Raw genomic sequence first — 19,733 nt, forward strand, 5'->3', positions numbered from 1 at the left:
CCAATAAATAATTTATGAATAAAATATGCAACTCTTTTATGAGTCAAGGAAAATAATAATTTTGAGACACAACTACTTAATATTGGGGACGTATAAATGACTCACAGATTCGCTCTTCCGCAATCGTTTTGAACATAAAAACAAGTAAGTAAAGTCTAAAGTAGGGCGGGCCGACTATATTATACCCTTCACCCCTATGTAGACCAAAATTTGTGTTACATCTTAACTACTTCACATTTGCTGGAAGCTATATAAAGGAGACAATTTTTTTTTCTTCTACAAAATCTTTAGAATTAAAATTTAAATCGGCTAACGCTATCCAGTTCATTGGAGGAAACTTCCATTGAAAATGGGTCTAAAATGTGTAACAGTCTACCATATTTCCCCAACTCTGGTGTACGTATATATGGGAGCTATATATAATCTGAACCGATTTTGACTAAATTTGACATGTATAGTCAGAATAATAATTCTGCTATCTATGGGAAATTTCACGTAAATGGGAGTATAACTTTGGCCCCCCTGGTCATATGAGTGCAAATAGGACGGAAGATATATATGGGTGCCATATCTAAATCTGAACCGATTTCAACCAAATTTGGCACAATTACCGATACTACTAAACGCACTCCTTGCGCGAAATTTGAAGCAAATCATGGCAAAACCCTGGATTTTGAGGCCATATAAGTTCAAATCGGACGAAAGATATATATGGGAGCTATATCTAAATCTGAATCGATTTTGACCATATTTGGCACATACAATAGTATCGTTAAAAGTACCGCTTGTGCAAAATTTGAAGTAAGTCAGGGCAAAACTCTGGCTTTTGAGACCATATAAGTCCAAATCGGGCGAAAGATATATATGTGAGCTATATCTAAATCGGAACCGATTTTAACCAAATTAAGCACACTCAACGATACTATTAAACGTACCCCTTGTGCAAAATTTGAAGCATATCAGGGCAAAACTCTGGCTTTTGGGGCCATATAAGTCCAAATCGGTCGAAAAATATATATGGGAGCTATATCTAAATCTGAACCGATTTCAACTAAATTTGGCACAATTAACGATACTATTAAACGTACTCCTTGTACAAAATTTTAATCAAATCAAGGCAAAACTCTCGCTTTTGGGGCCATATAAGTCCAAATCGGACGAAAGATATATATGGGAGCTATATATAAATCTGAACCGATTTAGCTGATATTTGGCAGTTTTTACGGGACTGACAAAACATTCAGATGTACAAAATTTGAAGGACGTCGGTTCATAAATACGTGAATGATGATCAAATCGGTGATTACTATATATGGCAGCTATATCTAAACCTGAACCGATTTTTTCCAAAATCAATAGCGATTGTCTTCTACCCGAAGAAAGACGTTATGTCTAATTTGAGGACGATCGGACATAAACTGCGACATGTACTTTGTGCACAAAATTACATATACAGACAGACGGACGGACAGACAGACAGACAGACAGACGGACGGACATCGCTAAATCGACTCAAAATTTAATTCTAAGCCTATCGGTATACTAAAAGATGGGTCTATGACAATTATTTCTTGGCGTTACATACAAATGCACAAACTTATTATACCCTGTACCAGAGTAGTGGTGAAGGGTATAATGATTCAAAGAAGACTCAGTCGTAATCGAAAATGTTTGCAGGGACCTACAATATAAGACCAAATGAAATAACATAAATAATTTTAATTATATATAATTGTATTTTTCGTTTTATGATAATATTTAATGTTTACAATGGTTTGTATGGTTTTGTTTTTGTTTTTCTGTTTTTATTTATTAGTAGTATGCCAAAATAAATATTTATAATTATAACAAATCACATATTGGAAATATATGTAAAATATCTATATACAATAGAACTTAAATATAAAACAAAATAAGAATACACACTAAACTATTTAATATAAAAGAATAATAATTCTTATAATTTTATCTTTATACAAAAATCTACATAAAATATTCGCAACTAATTCTTCATATTTTCTATTCTTTCAGTTACAAAACTTATGAAGCAAGTACGATTGAAATATGACGTAAGTATCTTAAAAGCTTACTCTAAAAAAAAATTAAACCAATTCTATTCGAAATAATACAGTCATTTCTCTTAAAAGCATAAAGTGTACGAAGCTATACAAAAGTCGTTGATACGCAGAGGGAGAGGAAAAATAAAACGCTTTTGGAATATAGCTGCTTGATGCTTGAATTTTTGAGACAATATTGCAAATTCATAATGCAACAGAGTTCCCTTCACTTATCTCACAGATATACCATTTATGGTTATAACATTGCTAGCTGGTGGTTCAGGTTCATAGACTTCATCATTGTTGCGCATTTCATAGGGAGCATCATAGAATTGTTCATTGGGTATTTGGTCATAGATATTCTCTGAAAAAAAAAAAACAGAAGGAAAGAAAACGCCAAATTTAATCACAATTATTTAGAAAGATTTAGAAATTATCCACATACCTCTACCCGATGTCCCATTACCATTGGCTAAAGCTCTACCCGCTCCATGAAATGTATTAAATGTTGCCGGTGGTCCATTATCCATATGCATCCTCGTATTTGCCTCCAATGTTGAATAGGACATCACTGCAGCATTTCTTTCATCTTTGGTCTCAGCAGCTTGTACATTTTCTGTATTCTTTACTGGTCTCGCCTTATTGCGATGAATAAATATGAGGCCAATTAAAAAGAGCAGAGCTATAATGACCGTCGCCCCTATCGCAATTCCTGTTCCAAGTCCTGAACTTTCTTGTGCTTCTTGAGCGGCCAATTCACAACGTGGCTCATCACCACTCCAAGTACCATCCTCCGTACATTTACGTAAATATTGACCAATGCGATTGAAACCAGGAACACAATGGTATTCTGCAGATCCTCCATATATTGTAGTCTCGTTGACTACAATAACGCGACCATTTTCAATAGCTAATGGGCGTCCACAATCAACGGCTATAAAGGAATATAGTTTTGTTAAAAGTTTTAGTATGTTATAGATTATTTTCTCGATTCAAAATTAAGAACCCAGTAAAAAAAGCGTCGCCAAAAAAGCTGTGAAATTTTTCTTTTTGGATCCGCAAGTGGTGCAAAATTGGAGCAGAAGCGATGAATTTAACTCGGGCTTGTCCACGGATGTCAACCATTTCAACAGCCGTTGCACTGAATTTGAATAACTTTTAAGGATGTGATCTGAATTCAGTGTTTTGGATATTAATTAAAAATTTTTGTGATATTTTGCCAAATAAATAATTTTAAAATTCGCAATTTTTCTAGAATGAATTTAACACTTTTATCGACAAAATTTGAATAATTTGTTCCATTTTATTAATTCTTACTCTATTTTTACTCTATTTGAAACAAAAAAAGTTAAAATTACCCATTAAACATATGAAAACAGCGAGTTATAAAAAATTAAATTAAAAGAACTTCCTGTGTAGTTAAAATAAAGAACATCTTTGGGAGGACAATTTTGGAAGTGCTTTTAAAGTTGTGCCTTTAGAAGAACTTCCAATTTTTTTTGCTGGGAAGTGATAAGTTAGGTTAGGTCAAATTGGATGACTGCATTACTTCAGGCTCACTATTGAGTCCATTGTGATACCTCAGTAACTAACAGTACCTATTACTCATAGACAATCCTAGTTTCTACCGTTCAACCTATTAAATTATTGAACCAACCTAAATGTTTTGGAAACATTAGCATACTGCTTAAGTGAAATTCCTCCAGTAATTTAATATAAGATACGTGCACATGAGGTACTTAATCCATTTTCCTCCGCATTATGACTTGAGACCAAACAATTTTTGAAAATTTGCCTATCCAGAGATATCTGACGTCTTCAAAGCAGATATCTGACGTCTTCAAAGCACTAAGATATCTAGGGTCTAGGTGTCTTTGCAACCCTTGCAATTCTTCCATTGGACATTTTCCAATAGCCTTATCACGCAGTAGATAGAAACATACCTGGGAACTGCTTTACAGTTCCCAGGTATGTTTCTGTGGCCATGCAACCCTATTATTAGGTGAATATTGCACTGCTCAATCATCTCGTTGAGAGATTAACGGCCGTTTATAGCCGCTTTTCATATTAAGGTATACAGGCGACAAGAATTTTATTGCAGATTAACTATCTTATGCCCATATTCACAATAATTTACTGACCGTTTATCAAAGGAATTTGTAAGATAATAGTATGCTTAACGTTTACGTTAACTTTTATGAATTTGGGGATTAGTATATAATTGTAGCAACATATGTTGGAACATTACATCGCACCCATTTTGCTAACTCTTTTTATGCGAGTATTTCAGTGTGTTTCAGACTACAATGATTAGGTATTTTTTCGATTTTAAGTTTCAGAAATTTTCAGTAGGAGACGATGAACCGCCTTCCTTCGCCAGAAGTGGACTATCTTTTGCCTTAGAATCAGAGATAGTCTGTATTAAACTTTTTTAGGTTTGCGACCGTCGCAAAGTTGTAAACGTCGTAAACGTCACATACGCGTCGTAAATGTAGAAAAAGTAACAAAAGTCGCAAACTGAAAATACTTTAGTCGCGTCGGCTAGGCAGCGAATTCGATGATATCCAAGACGATGGTAGGTGCGAAGAACTTTCAATTCTTAGGAATGTTCACAATTTTCGGTTTTAGTCCCCACATTTTCCCTATTACTTTTTGCACGAGTACAGGGTAACCGTGGATTTCCTCGTCCTTTCTTAGCTTTAAGTTCAGTCTCCTGTCCAATATAACTCCAAGGTATTTTACACACTCACTAACGGGAATTTCGATACCACCTAAGAAAATAGGCTTGACCATGGGAAAACTTTCACAAATTTCTGCAGAAACTCACAGCAAATGCTGTCAAACTAAATTAAAAAATGTTCAGGATTTCTTCTATTCAAAATTTGGTTTTCTACAGTTGGTTTACGACTTTTGCGACATACGTATTATACCGTCGCAAACGTATGTCGCAAAAGTCACAGTTTGTGACAGGCCAACCCTGCTTAGAATACATGAACGATTAAATATCTCGGGGCAAAATTTAAGCATATATAGCCTTTCAGATAATAGCTATGTCAGCTTTAGATTGCCCAAGGATATTTCTTAAAATGGGTTGAGTCCTTGACCACATTAAGTTATAACAAGTATATACGAACTTAAGTTCGACCGGGCCGAATCTTAAATACCCACCACCATGAATCAAATAATATAACTGTTTCCTTAGAAAGGTTACATGGTCGCAAGGTTACTTGAAAATACATATATAGAATTTCAGGTGGATTTTATGACAGATACTCTGCCAAGCAGACATGTATACCACCATGGAAATCGGGAGACTTAACATATGGGACCTATACCAAAACATGGACCGGTGTGGACACCTATTTACGCACCAAATACCTCAAAATTTTTAATTTCCGGCAAATCGGATAACAATTGCGGTGTCTCGAAGTCCAAGAAGTCAAATCGGTACATCGGCCTATATGGGGGGTATACCAAAATCGATCGATACGTCCCATATTCGGCTTACATATGTGTGGATCCAAAACACCTCTAGATTTTAGATTAGGATAGGTTAGGTTAGGTGACAGCCTGTATGTATGAGGCTCACTTAGACTATTCAGTCCATTGTGATACCACATTGGTGAACTTCTCTCTTATCACTGAGTGCTGCCCGATTCCATGTTAAGCTCAATGACAAGGGACCTCCTTTTTATAGCCTATTCCGAACGGCGTTCCACATTGCACACCCTCAAAAAAATCTCTTCTGTAACATATACCCCAAACACATTTTGCTTCAAGCATATATATTTTCAGGATTGGTCCAAACAAAATATTGTTTGTATTGTTCAAATATATTATGTTTCACCTTAGGGCATACACTGGTAGAAACAAATGTTAATGAAATTTTCTTTATATGGATATACTTTTAAGGCGCCAATTGGTTACTTCCATTATTTTACTTGCAGCATACTCTCTAGGTCTATCTTTCTAAACACATATATGTTTATAGGCTATTTCTAAATTAATATATGTTTGCATCTAAGCATGTTATATTTACAAACATTTTATGTCCCAAACATAATATGTTCTGACATATTAACATATATGTCCCAAACATGTTATGCTAGTTTATGAGCATTATATGCTTGCACTTAAAAATATTGTGTTAAAAAATTTGAGTTTCAAACATATAATTTTTAACCCAAACATATAACAAACAGTATTTCTTGTCCGTGCAGTGAAACCACTTCGAGAAGCTTTTAAACCCTCAGAAATGTCACCAGCATTACTGAAGTTTTGAATTTCAGTCAAATCAGATAAAAAATTGGGTTGTCTACACGCTCAAGAGGTAAAATCTGGAGATAGGTCCATATGAGGTAAATACCAAAATATGAATCGCACTCCATTGTTTGCAGACATATTTCTGGACCTATAATATCTCTAGATTTCCAATTTCGAAAAAACTGAGTAAATAATAGAGGACAAGGAGAATTTCCAAGTGCTACGAATAAATCATTTCAAGAAATCTCAATATAGATGCCGGATGTATATCAGTATTTGGAAAGGTCCTCATACTACACCAGTCATAGCTACACACAAAAACATATTTTTTTATCTTCAGTCACGAAATTAATTGATCCAGTTAATTTTTAATTGAAATGTTTTCAATCACAGAAATGATAGTACCAAATAAAAATTAAAAAATCATTTGGTCCAATTAAAAAATTAATTGATACTATTAATCTTTGTGATTGATTTTTGTTTCAATTAAAAAAATTGTTGAATCAATTCAAATTTTGATTCAATTTTTTTATCTCAATTAGGACTTTAATTGGAAAATTTTTCACCATGAATTCACCATGTTAGGTCCATTCCCTTGTCATTGAGCTTAACATGGACAGCACTCAGTGATAAGAGGGAAGTTCACCAATGTGGTATCACAACGGACTGAATAGTCTAAGTTAGCTTGATATATCGGGCTGCCACCTAACCTATCCTAGGTCCAACAAGATTCAACAGGACTCGTATGTGATAGCCATTCCTAAGACTAACACACTGATCCAATAAGTTAAGAAATTCTTGAAGTTTATAACAAAAACGACTATCTTTCTGTTTATATAGATTAGTTTGACCAATTTAAATGAGTGAAACAAAGACTCAAATAAGGTAAGGTGTGGACTATTGCAACATATCACGCAAACCTCTTACGGAGGACATATCACCACATCAGTTAACTTTGTGCCCAATGCGAAGAGTTATTATTGAGTTATTATTGTACACGGAAACAATAGAGACACATTCGTAGTCTCCGGTATACGAGTACAGACATGCTATTTACCTATCGGAAACAGCCATCAGCAGTAAGACCTCGAAGAAGCTTGATCGGACAGAGAGTAGGGTATCTGATCTGACTTCTTAGTCTTTCCTCATTGGCGCTTGGCCGAACGGAGATTTGAGTACCTGGCCTGCCTTCGTCAAGTATCCATCGTTCGTTAATTTTAACCGCGGTACAAAAAATCGATAAAATGGTTCCAATACTGAAGTCAGTGAAATAGTCAGCAAAGAGTGACCATCACTAAGGCACGAGTTCCAATGAATCTAGGAGATAGACATCCTCAGTAGTTATATCCACCATAGTTATAATCAAATTCGTAATTTTCGTGCGAATAAAACAGCACTATATACCTAATCTGAAGATGTTGTCATCATCAGTTTCAAGGCCACCAAGATACCGGGCCGTATGGAGAGCTTTGCAATTTTTTCAAGAACATTGCAGATATTATGTTATGTCGGAATTAGAGTAAGAAGTCAAGACCATGTAAAGTGAAACAAGGGGTTCCATAGGTCGGGAATGATATCTGCTGATTCCAGGTTCACTTAGATCATTCTATGGGAGTCGCCATGGTGTAATGATGGTGGATTATACCCTTTCACTTTCTGAGTGTCAAATAAAGGGTGATTCTTTTGAGGTTAGGATTTTCATGCATTAGTATTTGACAGATCACGTGGGATTTCAGACATGGTGTCAAAGAGAAAGATGCTCAGTATGCTTTGACATTTCATCATGAATAGACTTACTAACGAGCAACGCTTGCAAATCATTGAATTTTATTACCAAAATCAGTGTTCGGTTCGAAATGTGTTTCGCGCGTTACGTCCGATTTATGGTCTACATAATCGACCAAGTGAGCAAACAATTAATGCGATTGTGACCAAGTTTCGCACTCAGTTTACTTTATTGGACATTAAACCAACCACACGAATGCGTACAGTGCGTACAGAAGAGAATATTGCGTCTGTTTCTGAGAGTGTTGCTGAAGACCGTGAAATGTCGATTCGTCGCCGTTCGCAGCAATTGGGTTTGTGTTATTCGACCACATGGAAGATTTTACGCAAAGATCTTGGTGTAAAACCGTATAAAATACAGCTCGTGCAAGAACTGACGCCGAACGATCTGCCACAACGTCGAATTTTCAGTGAATGGGCCCTAGAAAAGTTGGCAGAAAATCCGCTTTTTTATCGACAAATTTTGTTCAGCGATGAGGCTCATTTCTGGTTGAATGGCTACGTAAATAAGCAAAATTGCCGCATTTGGAGTGAAGAGCAACCAGAAGCCGTTCAAGAACTGCCCATGCATCCCGAAAAATGCACTGTTTGGTGTGGTTTGTACGCTGGTGGAATCATTGGACCGTATTTTTTCAAAGATGCTGTTGGACGCAACGTTACGGTGAATGGCGATCGCTATCGTTCGATGCTAACAAACTTTTTGTTGCCAAAAATGGAAGAACTGAACTTGGTTGACATGTGGTTTCAACAAGATGGCGCTACATGCCACACAGCTCGCGATTCTATGGCCATTTTGAGGGAAAACTTCGGAGAACAATTCATCTCAAGAAATGGACCGGTAAGTTGGCCACCAAGATCATGCGATTTGACGCCTTTAGACTATTTTTTGTGGGGCTACGTCAAGTCTAAAGTCTACAGAAATAAGCCAGCAACTATTCCAGCTTTGGAAGACAACATTTCCGAAGAAATTCGGGCTATTCCGGCCGAAATGCTCGAAAAAGTTGCCCAAAATTGGACTTTCCGAATGGACCACCTAAGACGCAGCCGCGGTCAACATTTAAATGAAATTATCTTCAAAAAGTAAATGTCATGGACCAATCTAACGTTTCAAATAAAGAACCGATGAGATTTTGCAAATTTTATGCGTTTTTTTTTTTTTTAAAGTTATCAAGCTCTTAACAAATCACCCTTTATTATCTAATTGGATTGACCGTAATATGAAATGCCTTTCGGCTCGGCTATAAAAAGAGGTCGCTTGTCATTGAGTCAAACATAGAATCGGGCCACATTCTTTGACTAAAGAGAAGTTCGCCACCTCTACCACAATGGACTGAATAGTCTATGGAAGCCTAAAATAACGAGCAGCAACTATACCTAACCTAGACCATATAACAGGTGAACTTCTCTCTAGTCAATAAGTGATTTCCGATCCTGCGTTAAATTCAATAAGATACCTTCGAGTCCTAACAGAATTCAAGCCACTATATTTGGCACCAATTAAAAAGTCTAAAATCCTCAGAAATTTGACCGGATAAACAACCTTTGAAAAATTTTTAGTGTTCAACCGAAACTGGGATTGCTTACTACCGCATCACGTTGGCTTACCCGTACTTATCAAGTTTTAATCTCTTACATATAGCGTGGCAGACGTATGCTCCATCTGTAATGAAGGGCCATATGATAACCTTCTTGCTCTTGCAAAACTACACCGATCAAACATCTCTTGGAGTTTTTCATTCTATTCTCAGAGTTTCTCTTCGATATAGACTATCTTTGGTACATAATTTTCAGGCCTTAAGGCAATGTTATTCACCACCGTGGTGCAATGGTTAGCATGTCCGCCTTGCATACACAAGGTCGTGGGTTCGATTCCTGCTTCGACCGAACACCAAAAAGTTTTCCAGCGGTGGATTATCCCACCTCAGTAATGCTGGTGACATTTCTGAGGGTTTCAAAGCTTCTCTAAGTGGTTTCTCTGCAATGTGGAACGCCGTTCGGACTCGGCTATAAAAAGGAGGTCCTTTGTCATTGAGCTTAACATGGAATCGGGCAGCACTCAGTAATAAGAGAGAAGTTCACCAATGTGGTATCACAATGGACTGAATAGTCTAAGTGAGCCTGATACATCGGGCTGCCACCTAACCTAACGTTATTTACCAATTCGTATTAGAAATTTGCCTTTAGATACATATATTTACGGAATTAAAAATCCGCATGAATAGTTACCGTGATTACAACAGACATATGGAAAGACGACATAGATCACCTTTGCATATATATGCGTGTAACGTTAGTATCCGCGGAGTATATTTTTGATATGAAAAATACTTCCCGTAGCATCCACGCATAGCCTCAATGCAATAAAAAGTGTAATTAAGCAAATGCTACTTACGTTTGCATGTTGGACTCTTGCCAGACCATTTGCCATTCTTTTGACATGTTCTTGTATCATTTCCAGTCATGCTACGACCACGTTGACATCTAAACTTAGCCAAAGATCCTACAGATCTTTCACCAGCCTCAACAATAAGACTTTCAGTCAAATCGGGTTCATCACAAGTGATCTCTACACACTGGGGAGCGTCATGACTCCAGCTACCATCTTCGGTACACAAACGTCTTGAAACACCATCCAGTTTGAAATTTGCATCACACTCGTAGAGAGCGGCAGCGCCATAATAAGTAGCATTTGTGGCCAAAGTCATTTTACCATGGGTAATATTTTGTGGAGGACCGCATTCAACATCTGTAAACGGAAATAATTGTTTAAACTGTATGTGGAGCAAAAATTTATCGGAATACATACAAACACATTCAGGCACATTGCCACTCCATTGACCATTATCTTCGCAAGTAACTAAAGCTTCTCCTACCATTTTATAGCCTCTTTCACAACGATATTTAGCCAAAGCTCCAATTCTAAAGATATTGAATATTGAAAAAACTATATGTCCTTTTTGTGATAGTTGTCATATTTACCTATAGGTTTGTGCTGAGTTTGCTGACGATTCTGAAGTTCTTATCAATGTCCGTCCATACATGCGATCATTTCCAGTAACTGAAAGTATACTGTGAGGTGCCAATGCAGGTTCAGAGCAACGTATTTCTGAAATTAAATAAGAATTTTCAGTAATATGACCAGAGGCGCTTTGGAATATCCTGCTAACCTTCACATCTTGGCGAAGCATCACTCCAAACGCCGGATTCCATGCACGTACGTTTTGGTACTCCATTCAATTTGTGAGATTGAGAACAACTGAATGTTACCTCAGAGCCAACATATGTTGTATTTGTTGTATATTTAAGAGTTCCATAAGGTATGGGTGTAATTTCCCCACAATCAATATCTGAAAGAGTAGGGTAAAATATATTATTTTTATTACGACAGAAACAAGGTTTCCATGTTTTATATTCATTTAGGATATAAGCAAAGTTCCCAAAGATTGTTTTGCGTGATATAAAATTACATGAATAAAAATAAGTTATGCTTTAGATTCCCTCAATCAAAAATCGTTCACATAAGAAAAAAATGCCAGTGCCGTCTTGTGGACGTGAATCCACCTGGGTGATTTACCCCTCACTAGAATCTTTGACCAGCTTCCTATTTTCAAATATCGAATTTAACGAATGAATCCACTATCGATAAAAGCAGCTGCTAAAAAAAGCAACAACGTTGGGAGTAGAAACAAGATCTTGAAGGCATTGGCTGGCAATTTACGAGTCGACAGGTCGTCCCCTTATCGATTATGCGGCAGCGTTTCGATTCCCAGCGAGATTCAATGGAGTAAACTCCAGACGGTGCAGAATATTGCGCTGCTGGATGTTTTTCTAAGACACGTGCATGAGGCAACAGTGCCATCTCCTCACTAGCACCTAATAAATTGCAGGGGTTAAAAACCGGAACTATGTCAACTCCATAAAGACACCCTTTGAATTATCCTTGGCAATCCGATTGATTTTAGAAGGGTCTTACTATCAAATAGTGACAAGGGAATACGGGTGGAATTAGAGGAGCTCCCGGCACAAGCAGGTGCTACAACAACAGCAACACCGTTGGGAGTAATAACAAGATCCTGAAGGCATTAGCTGGTAGTTGGGGGAAAGATAATTAGACGGTTCAATTATCTTTCCCCCAACTACCCCAACGATTAGTCTTCCTTTAATCGACTATGAGGCCCGTTTGGACTCCCAGTATAATGGAGGAACCGGTGCAGAATACTGAACTGCTGGATAGCACTTAAAGACACCGGGTATAATCTACAGCATGGGTCAAAACGATCTCAGTAACTCACCCACAATCACCTGATAAAGTGCAGGGAAAAAATAACCCTGCAACCTCCAGGAGGAATGTCAGAAATGAAAGCTGCCACAGATGGTAGAATTCTACAGAAAATGGTAAATTTTTTGTTGTTTGGTAGATTGGTAGGATTCGACTGGTCGATTTTGTAAAATATTCCTCTGCACTTAAGAGGTACTTCACAAATTTTCTATAGAGATAAAAATTTGAAAACATTTTCTGTAGGAATAAAATTTTGACAAAAATTTCTGTAGGAATAAAATATTGACAAAATTTTCTGTAGGAATAAAATATTGACAAAATTTTCTCTTGAAACAAAATTTTTCATAGGATCAAAATAAAATAAAATGTTTCATAGGATCAAAATAAAATTTTGACAAAATTTTCTCTAGCTATAAAATTTTGAAAAAAATTTCTGTAGGCAAAATTTTCTCTCGGATTAGGATTAGAATAAAATTTTGACAAATTTTCTCTAGGAATAAAAATTGGACAACATTTTTAATAGAAATAAAATTTTGACAAAATTTTCAATAGATATAAATTTTGAGAAAATTTTCTATGGAAAAAAATTTTTACAAAATTTTCGACATAAATAATTTTTACAAAATTTTCTATAGAAAATTTTTATAAAATTTTCGATATAAATAAAATGTTTAAAAAATTTTCTATAGAAATACAATTTTGACAAAATTTTCAATAGAAATTAAATTTTGAAAAAATTTCTCAAAGAATAACATTGTGACAAGTTTTTCCCTAGGGAACAAATTTTTGACAAAACTTTCTATAGAAATAAAATTTGGTCAAAATTTCCTATAGAAATAAAATTTTCAATAGAAATAAAATTTTGACAAACTTTCTTTAGGAATAAAATTTTTAATAGAAATAAAATTTTGACAAAATTTTCAATAGATATATGTTTTGACAAAATTTTGAGAAAATTTTCTATAGAAAAAAGTTTTTACAAAATTTTCGATATATATAATTTTTACAAAATTTTCTATAAAAAATTTTTACAAAATTTTCTATAAAAAATTTTTACAAAATTTTCTATAAAAAATTTTTACAAAATTTTCTATAAAAAATGTTTACAAAATTTTCTAAAGAAATAAAATTTTGACAAAATTTTCAATAGAGATAAAATGTTTACAACATTTTCAATAGAAATAAAATTTTGACAAAATTTTCAATAGAAATTAAATTTTGACAAATTTTCTCAAAGAATAAATTTTTGACAAAATTTTCTCTACGAATAACATTATGACAAGTTTTTCCCTAGGAAACAAATTTTGACAAAACTTTCTATAGACATAAAATTTGGTCAAAATTTCCTATAGAAATAAAATTTTGTCAAAATTTTCTATAGAAATAACATTTTGACAAATTTTCTCTAGGAATAAAATTTGGACAAAATTTTTAATAGAAATAAAATTTTGTCAAAATTTTCTATAGAAATAACATTTTGACAAATTTTCTCTAGGAATAAAATTTGGACAAAATTTTTAATAGAAATAAAATTTTGACATAATTTTCAATAGAAATATATTTTGACAAAATTTCGAGAAAATTTTCTATAGAAAAAAAAATGTTGACAAAATATTCTAAAGAAAATTTTTTACAAAATTTTCGATATAAATAAATTTTTGTCAAAATTTTCGATAGAAATTAAATTTTGACAAATTTTCTCAACGAATAAATTTTTGACAAAATTTTCTCTAGGAATAACATTGTGACAAGTTTTTCTCTAGGAAACAAATTTTGACAAAACTTTCTATAGAAATAAAATTTTGACAAATTTTCTCTAGAAATAAAATTTTGACCACATTTTCAACAGAAATAAAATTTTCACAAACTTTTCTTTAGGAATAAAATTTTGACAAAGTTTTCTCCAGGAATAAAATTTTGACAACATTTTCTCTAGGAATTAAATGTTGAAACAATTTTAGAAATACAATTTGACAAAATTTTTAATAGAAATCAAAGTATGACAAATCTTCCATAGGAACAAAATTTACTATAGAAATAAAATGTTGATAAATTTTTTTATAGAAACCAAAAACTGCGTAATAATATGGTATTTTTTTGGTAGGTTTTTTGGTAAAATTGTTTTAAATTTTTTTTAGACTATTTTGGGATCGAGTAGCAACCATGATTGGATGCCGTACATGCCGCAGCGTTTCAGAAGGTGATCTCATTGCAGTCTTATATTAGAAAAAGACCGACAACTGCCTGCGATGACGAGACAGCTGCCTAGACCAGATCGGTGTTATCTCAGGTGTGTTCTGGTATTTTGAGGTACCTGAAGAGTTACTTCTCATTTAGGAATCTAGTTACACAAGATGAATTGCCGTTGTATGGACATTCGCCTTAACTACATCACGAGACATCACTTCATGTGTCTTGAGGACCCAACAGTTTGACGTACACCTTTTTCTTGACCCATACAGTAGAGGCAGTTCGATCCTACATCCTTGACGTAGATGCTTAAAATGTCAAACGCGATGTATTTTCCTTCTTTCCCTTATGTGTAAATATGTTACGTATAGATCATGGTGCTTCCAAAAAAACAACAGCATTAAAATTTGTGATAAATAAAAATCGCAGCGGGCCTCTTTACATCAGTCATCCCAAACACCGGATCAGTCACCAGAGCAGATTGTTTCAAGTCTTAGTTAAGGTGGGAAGGGTGTTTGGTTTTTTTAGAGGTACACTGATGGCACAGATGGTGACTTCCTCTTTTGCGAATAAGTCCTGCTGAATCTCTTCTAAACCACCATCGCATGGACAGACATCCGGCACTAAAGCAAAAAACAAGGGCAGATCGTCACAGTTTATAGTGTGAGATCTTATATCAGAAAGGAAATCCTCTGGGTCCGCAAGTTATGCTTCCTAATCATTATTAACGAAACTCGAGAATTCTCAACTAGGCGGGCTATAGCCCATGTCTAATGTATAGTAATGATAGTGTACAATCGTAAATATGTTTTCATATTCTGGGGGAGGGGTTCTAAACACATTCTGGTTTGGACTAACCCCCCCACAAGCCTATCCGATGATGGATCATCTACATCCTGTAGCTGAAGATTAAAATATTTCTTGGTAACTTGGTCAAATCTGGTATTCGCCAACTATCCCGGGAAATTACCACGTCGTTATGAGTATTCAACTGTGGTGCTTTATTGTAGGACACACATCGAACATTATATGTCTGTTTAATTAATTTCACTATCAAAAATCATTACGGATGAAGGTAATACCATAACAATATAACTCTGCATGCAGCCAGTTGAAAGGTTTAAGTGTCTTGAGAACCATACTGGTACTTTGTCGAATATATCAAAAGTGGATTAGTTATACTTGAAGATTACAAACCGTTGACTTTCAATTTTTTTTTTCAAAAAAGGTAGATTTTCATACTTACAATCACAGAATGGTGCCTCGGCACTCCATTCACCATTGTCCATACACTCCAAAATGGGGTCACCCTTCAGCACATAACCTGGATCACAATTGTACTGAATTTTCGAATGGACATTATAATCGTAGCCCACAACATATGATCCCGTTGGAACATTGGGAGTATCACAAGTAACCAATTCACAAATTGGAGCATCACCAGACCATTTACCCTCCTTGGTACAAAAGAATTCTGCAGAAACATCTGTGCTACCATCTAACCAATAATCATCTTCACATTCATATCGAACAATGGAACCCACAGTTGTGGTGCCATTAACCAAATTGACCACACCATGATCGGGACGAGCTGGTGAACCACAATCAACGAATCGACATGAGGGTGCTTTACTAGACCATTCGCCACCCAAACCACAGGAAATTATCTAAAAAAAGGTATGAGGGTTTACATTTGAAATGTCCATAGAGTACTTTTGAAATATTAACTCACCGGTTCTCCGACCAAAATATAGCCTGTATCACATTCGTAGGTCGCTGTAGTTCCTGCCCTCTTATCACTCACGCGTACAGTACCGCCCTGAATTTGAGGAGGTTCTGGACACCAGTCAACCAAACATTCAGGTTGTTTACCCGTCCATCCATCCAATTCGCAAGTTCGATTCTCGTTACCAATTAAAGTGTAATTTTCATGACATGAATATGTAGCCTGAACGCCATAGCTAGTACGCTGTTCAGAAAGCAACACTGAACCGTGCTCCAATTCAGGCAATGGACCGCAATCGACATCTGCATATAAAACAAAATTGAAAATAAAAAGACAAAAAAGTCATTAATAAACCACATAACAATAATGCATAATACCAGAAATAACAAAAAATAAATAGAAAGAGATGGAGAGAAAGAGACAAAAAATACAACACAATTGTATTGCATTTTTGCCTACAATTTTGGTTATACCATAGCACAGTGGTATGAATATGAGAAAAATAAATAATTGATAAGCGGATACAATAACCACACTAATGTAATTTTTCGAAATTGTGTCTTCAGAAACGAGTTATGTAGATTTTTACTATTATTTGAGGATTTTCATCATTTAATATTTACAATGTGTTGTTAGAGCGTGTATCGATTTTAGTAGTGGTGTAGTTTCTACTTGTCAAGGACTAAAGAATAAAAGCATAAATACCGGGTGATTAAAATATTAACTTTTTTGGAAAATCCTTTAAAAAAGACTTAGAATCATATGGTGCACCTCTTACACGCCGAAAAAAACTTTATCTCTTTACAGATTCTATATTAATGACTTCAAATAATTTTGGTGGGAGTGGTGGTCATAACTGCGACTTCAGATTAATTTTACCTTAAAAACAAGTAAGGAAAGTCTAAAGTCGGGCGGAGCCGACTATATTATACCCTGCACCACTTTGTAGATCTAAATTTTCGATACCATATCACATCCGTCAAATGTGTTGGGGGGCTATATATAAAGGTTTGTCCCAAATACATACATTTAAATACCACTCGATCTGGAAGAATTTGATAGACTTCTACAAAATCTATAGACTCAAAATTTAAGTCGGATAATGCACTAGGGTGGAACACAATGTTAGTAAAAAAATATGGGAAACGTTTAAATCTGAAGCAATTTTAAGAAAACTTCGAAAAAGTTTATTTATGATTTATCGCTCGATATATATGTATTAGAAGTTTAGGAAAATAAGAGTCATTTTTACAACTTTTCGACTAAGCAGCGGCGATTTTACAAGGAAAATGTTGGTATTTTGACCATTTTTGTCGAAATTTGGTTTTCAACCAAATTTGTCACGCATAGCAACAATACTAATTCTACTCCCTGTGCAAAATTTCAACTAAATCAGAGTTAAAAATTGGCCTCTGTGGTCATATGAGTGTAAATCGGGCAAAAGCTATTTATGGGAGCTATATCTAAATCTGAACCGATTTCAACCAAATTTGGCACGCATAGCAACAATGCTAATTCTACTCCCTGTGCAAAATTTCAACTAAATCGGAGTTAAAAATTGGCCTCTGTGATCATATGAGTGTAAATCGGGCGAAAGCTATATATGGGAGATATATCTAAATCTGAACCGATTTCAACCAAATTTGGCACGCATAGCTACAATGCTAATTCTACTCCCTGTGCAAAATTTCAACTAAATCGGACCAAAAACTTGGCCTCTGTGGTCATATGAGTGTAAATCGGCCGAAAGCTTTATATTGGAGCTATATCTAAATCTGAACCGATTTCAACCAAATTTGGCACGCATAGCTACAATGCTAATTCTACTCCCTGTGCAAAATTTCAACTAAATCGGAACAAAAACTTGGCCTCTGTGGTCATATGAGTGTAAATCGGCCGAAAGATATATATTGGAGCTATATCTAAATCTGAACCGATTTCAACCAAATTTGGCACGCATAGCTACAATGCTAATTCTACTCCCTGTGCAAAATTTCAACTAAATCGGACCAAAAACTTGGCCTCTGTAGTCATATGAGTGTAAATCGGCCGAAAGCTATATATTGGAGCTATATCTAAATCTGAACCGATTTCAACCAAATTTGGCACGCATAGCTACAATGCTAATTCTACTCCCTGTGCAAAATTTCAACTAAATCGGAGCAAAAAATTGGCCTCTGTGGTCATATGAGTGTAAATCGGGCGAAAGCTATATATGGGAGCTATATCTAAATCTGAACCGATTTCAACCAAATTTGGCACGCATAGCTACAATGCTAATTCTACCCCCTGTGCAAAATTTCAACCAAATTGGGGTAAAACTCTGGCTTCTGGGATCGTATTAGTCCATATCGGGCGAAAGATGTATATGGGAGCTATATCTAAATCTGAACCGATTTCGATAAAATTTGGCACACTTGACTATAGTACTAATTGTTCTTCTTGTACAAAATTTTAAGCAAATTAGGGTAAAATTCTGGCTTCTGGGGCCATATAAGTCCATATCGGACGAAATATATATATGGGAGATATATATCTAAATCTGAACCGATTTCTTCCAAAATCAATAGGGATCTATTCTGAGCCAAAACACATACTTGTGCCAAATTTGAAGTCGATTGGACTAAAACTGCGACCTAGACTTTGATTACAAAAATGTGTTCACGGACAGACGGACATCGCTATATCGACTCAGGAGCCCACCCTGAGCATTTTTGCCAAAGACACCATGTGTCTATCTCGTCTCCTTCTGGGTGTTGCAAACATATGCACTAACTTATAATACCCTGTTCCACAGTGTGGAGCAGGGTATAAAGATACTCCTATAAAAATTTAAATTTCCTCCCACTGTTAATTGGTTGTAGTTTAATTCAAATTTTCATACATACATTTACAAGTGGGTGCCTTTCCGCTCCAGGTGCCATCGGTGCGACATGTACGTTCTGCATCACCGATTAATGAATGACCCTTGGGACACTGGTATTGTATTTTACTGTTGATGGTATAGTTTTTACCCACAATTGTTGTATTTTGCTGTGAATCTGGTGAACCACAAGATAGGGGCGCTGTAAATGAAAAGAAAACGAAAAAAACAAAAATCATAAAATAAACTTCGTATTTTGGAAAGTTTTAACACTTCGTTGAGCAAACAATTGAATAGGCAAAATAGTAGAAAAAACCATTGAAAATTGATAGTTTCCTATGAGGGCCAATGATTGTAATGAGCTCTTTGTTGTTGGATTAAAAGTAAAATGAAGGAAGCGGAACTTTGGTTTTAAATTTTTCAATACATCAATGAATACGACTCGACTTGTACAAAATTCAAGAAGTGGGTATTGGAAATATTTATTTAGGTATATCAAAAGCAAAACAAGAGTAAACTAAAATAATTTGTAATTTGATCCCTGTAAAGTTATGTCCGTCGGGTTGTTGG

The 19,733-nt window shown here is 35.3% G+C and overlaps 2 protein-coding genes across 5 annotated transcripts in view; one reads left to right on the forward strand and one right to left on the reverse strand.

The window, feature by feature from the left end:
• LOC142231916 (uncharacterized) overlaps window positions 1-19,733 on the forward strand; it is a 334,412-nt gene that overhangs the window by 83,479 nt on the left and 231,200 nt on the right. For both annotated transcript variants that reach the window (XM_075302581.1, XM_075302582.1), the window contains one exon: window positions 2,032-2,069. The gene's annotated coding sequence lies outside the window, so the exon portion shown is untranslated. The remainder of the gene's footprint in view (window positions 1-2,031; window positions 2,070-19,733) is intronic.
• fw (CUB and Sushi multiple domains furrowed) overlaps window positions 2,127-19,733 on the reverse strand; it is a 145,014-nt gene continuing 127,407 nt past the window's right edge. For all 3 annotated transcript variants that reach the window (XM_075302579.1, XM_075302576.1, XM_075302575.1), the window contains exons 6-14: window positions 19,189-19,365; window positions 16,307-16,602; window positions 15,821-16,241; window positions 11,273-11,452; window positions 11,085-11,211; window positions 10,912-11,024; window positions 10,498-10,851; window positions 2,503-2,991; window positions 2,127-2,421 (exon numbers count right to left, since the gene is read on the reverse strand). In XM_075302579.1, coding sequence (XP_075158694.1) covers window positions 2,288-2,421; window positions 2,503-2,991; window positions 10,498-10,851; window positions 10,912-11,024; window positions 11,085-11,211; window positions 11,273-11,452; window positions 15,821-16,241; window positions 16,307-16,602; window positions 19,189-19,365 — 2,291 coding nt within the window. In that variant the 3' untranslated portion in view covers window positions 2,127-2,287. The remainder of the gene's footprint in view (window positions 2,422-2,502; window positions 2,992-10,497; window positions 10,852-10,911; window positions 11,025-11,084; window positions 11,212-11,272; window positions 11,453-15,820; window positions 16,242-16,306; window positions 16,603-19,188; window positions 19,366-19,733) is intronic.

Source organism: Haematobia irritans, chromosome 3 (genome assembly GCF_050003625.1).
Source record: "Haematobia irritans isolate KBUSLIRL chromosome 3, ASM5000362v1, whole genome shotgun sequence".
Taxonomy (NCBI): Eukaryota; Metazoa; Arthropoda; class Insecta; order Diptera; family Muscidae; genus Haematobia; species Haematobia irritans.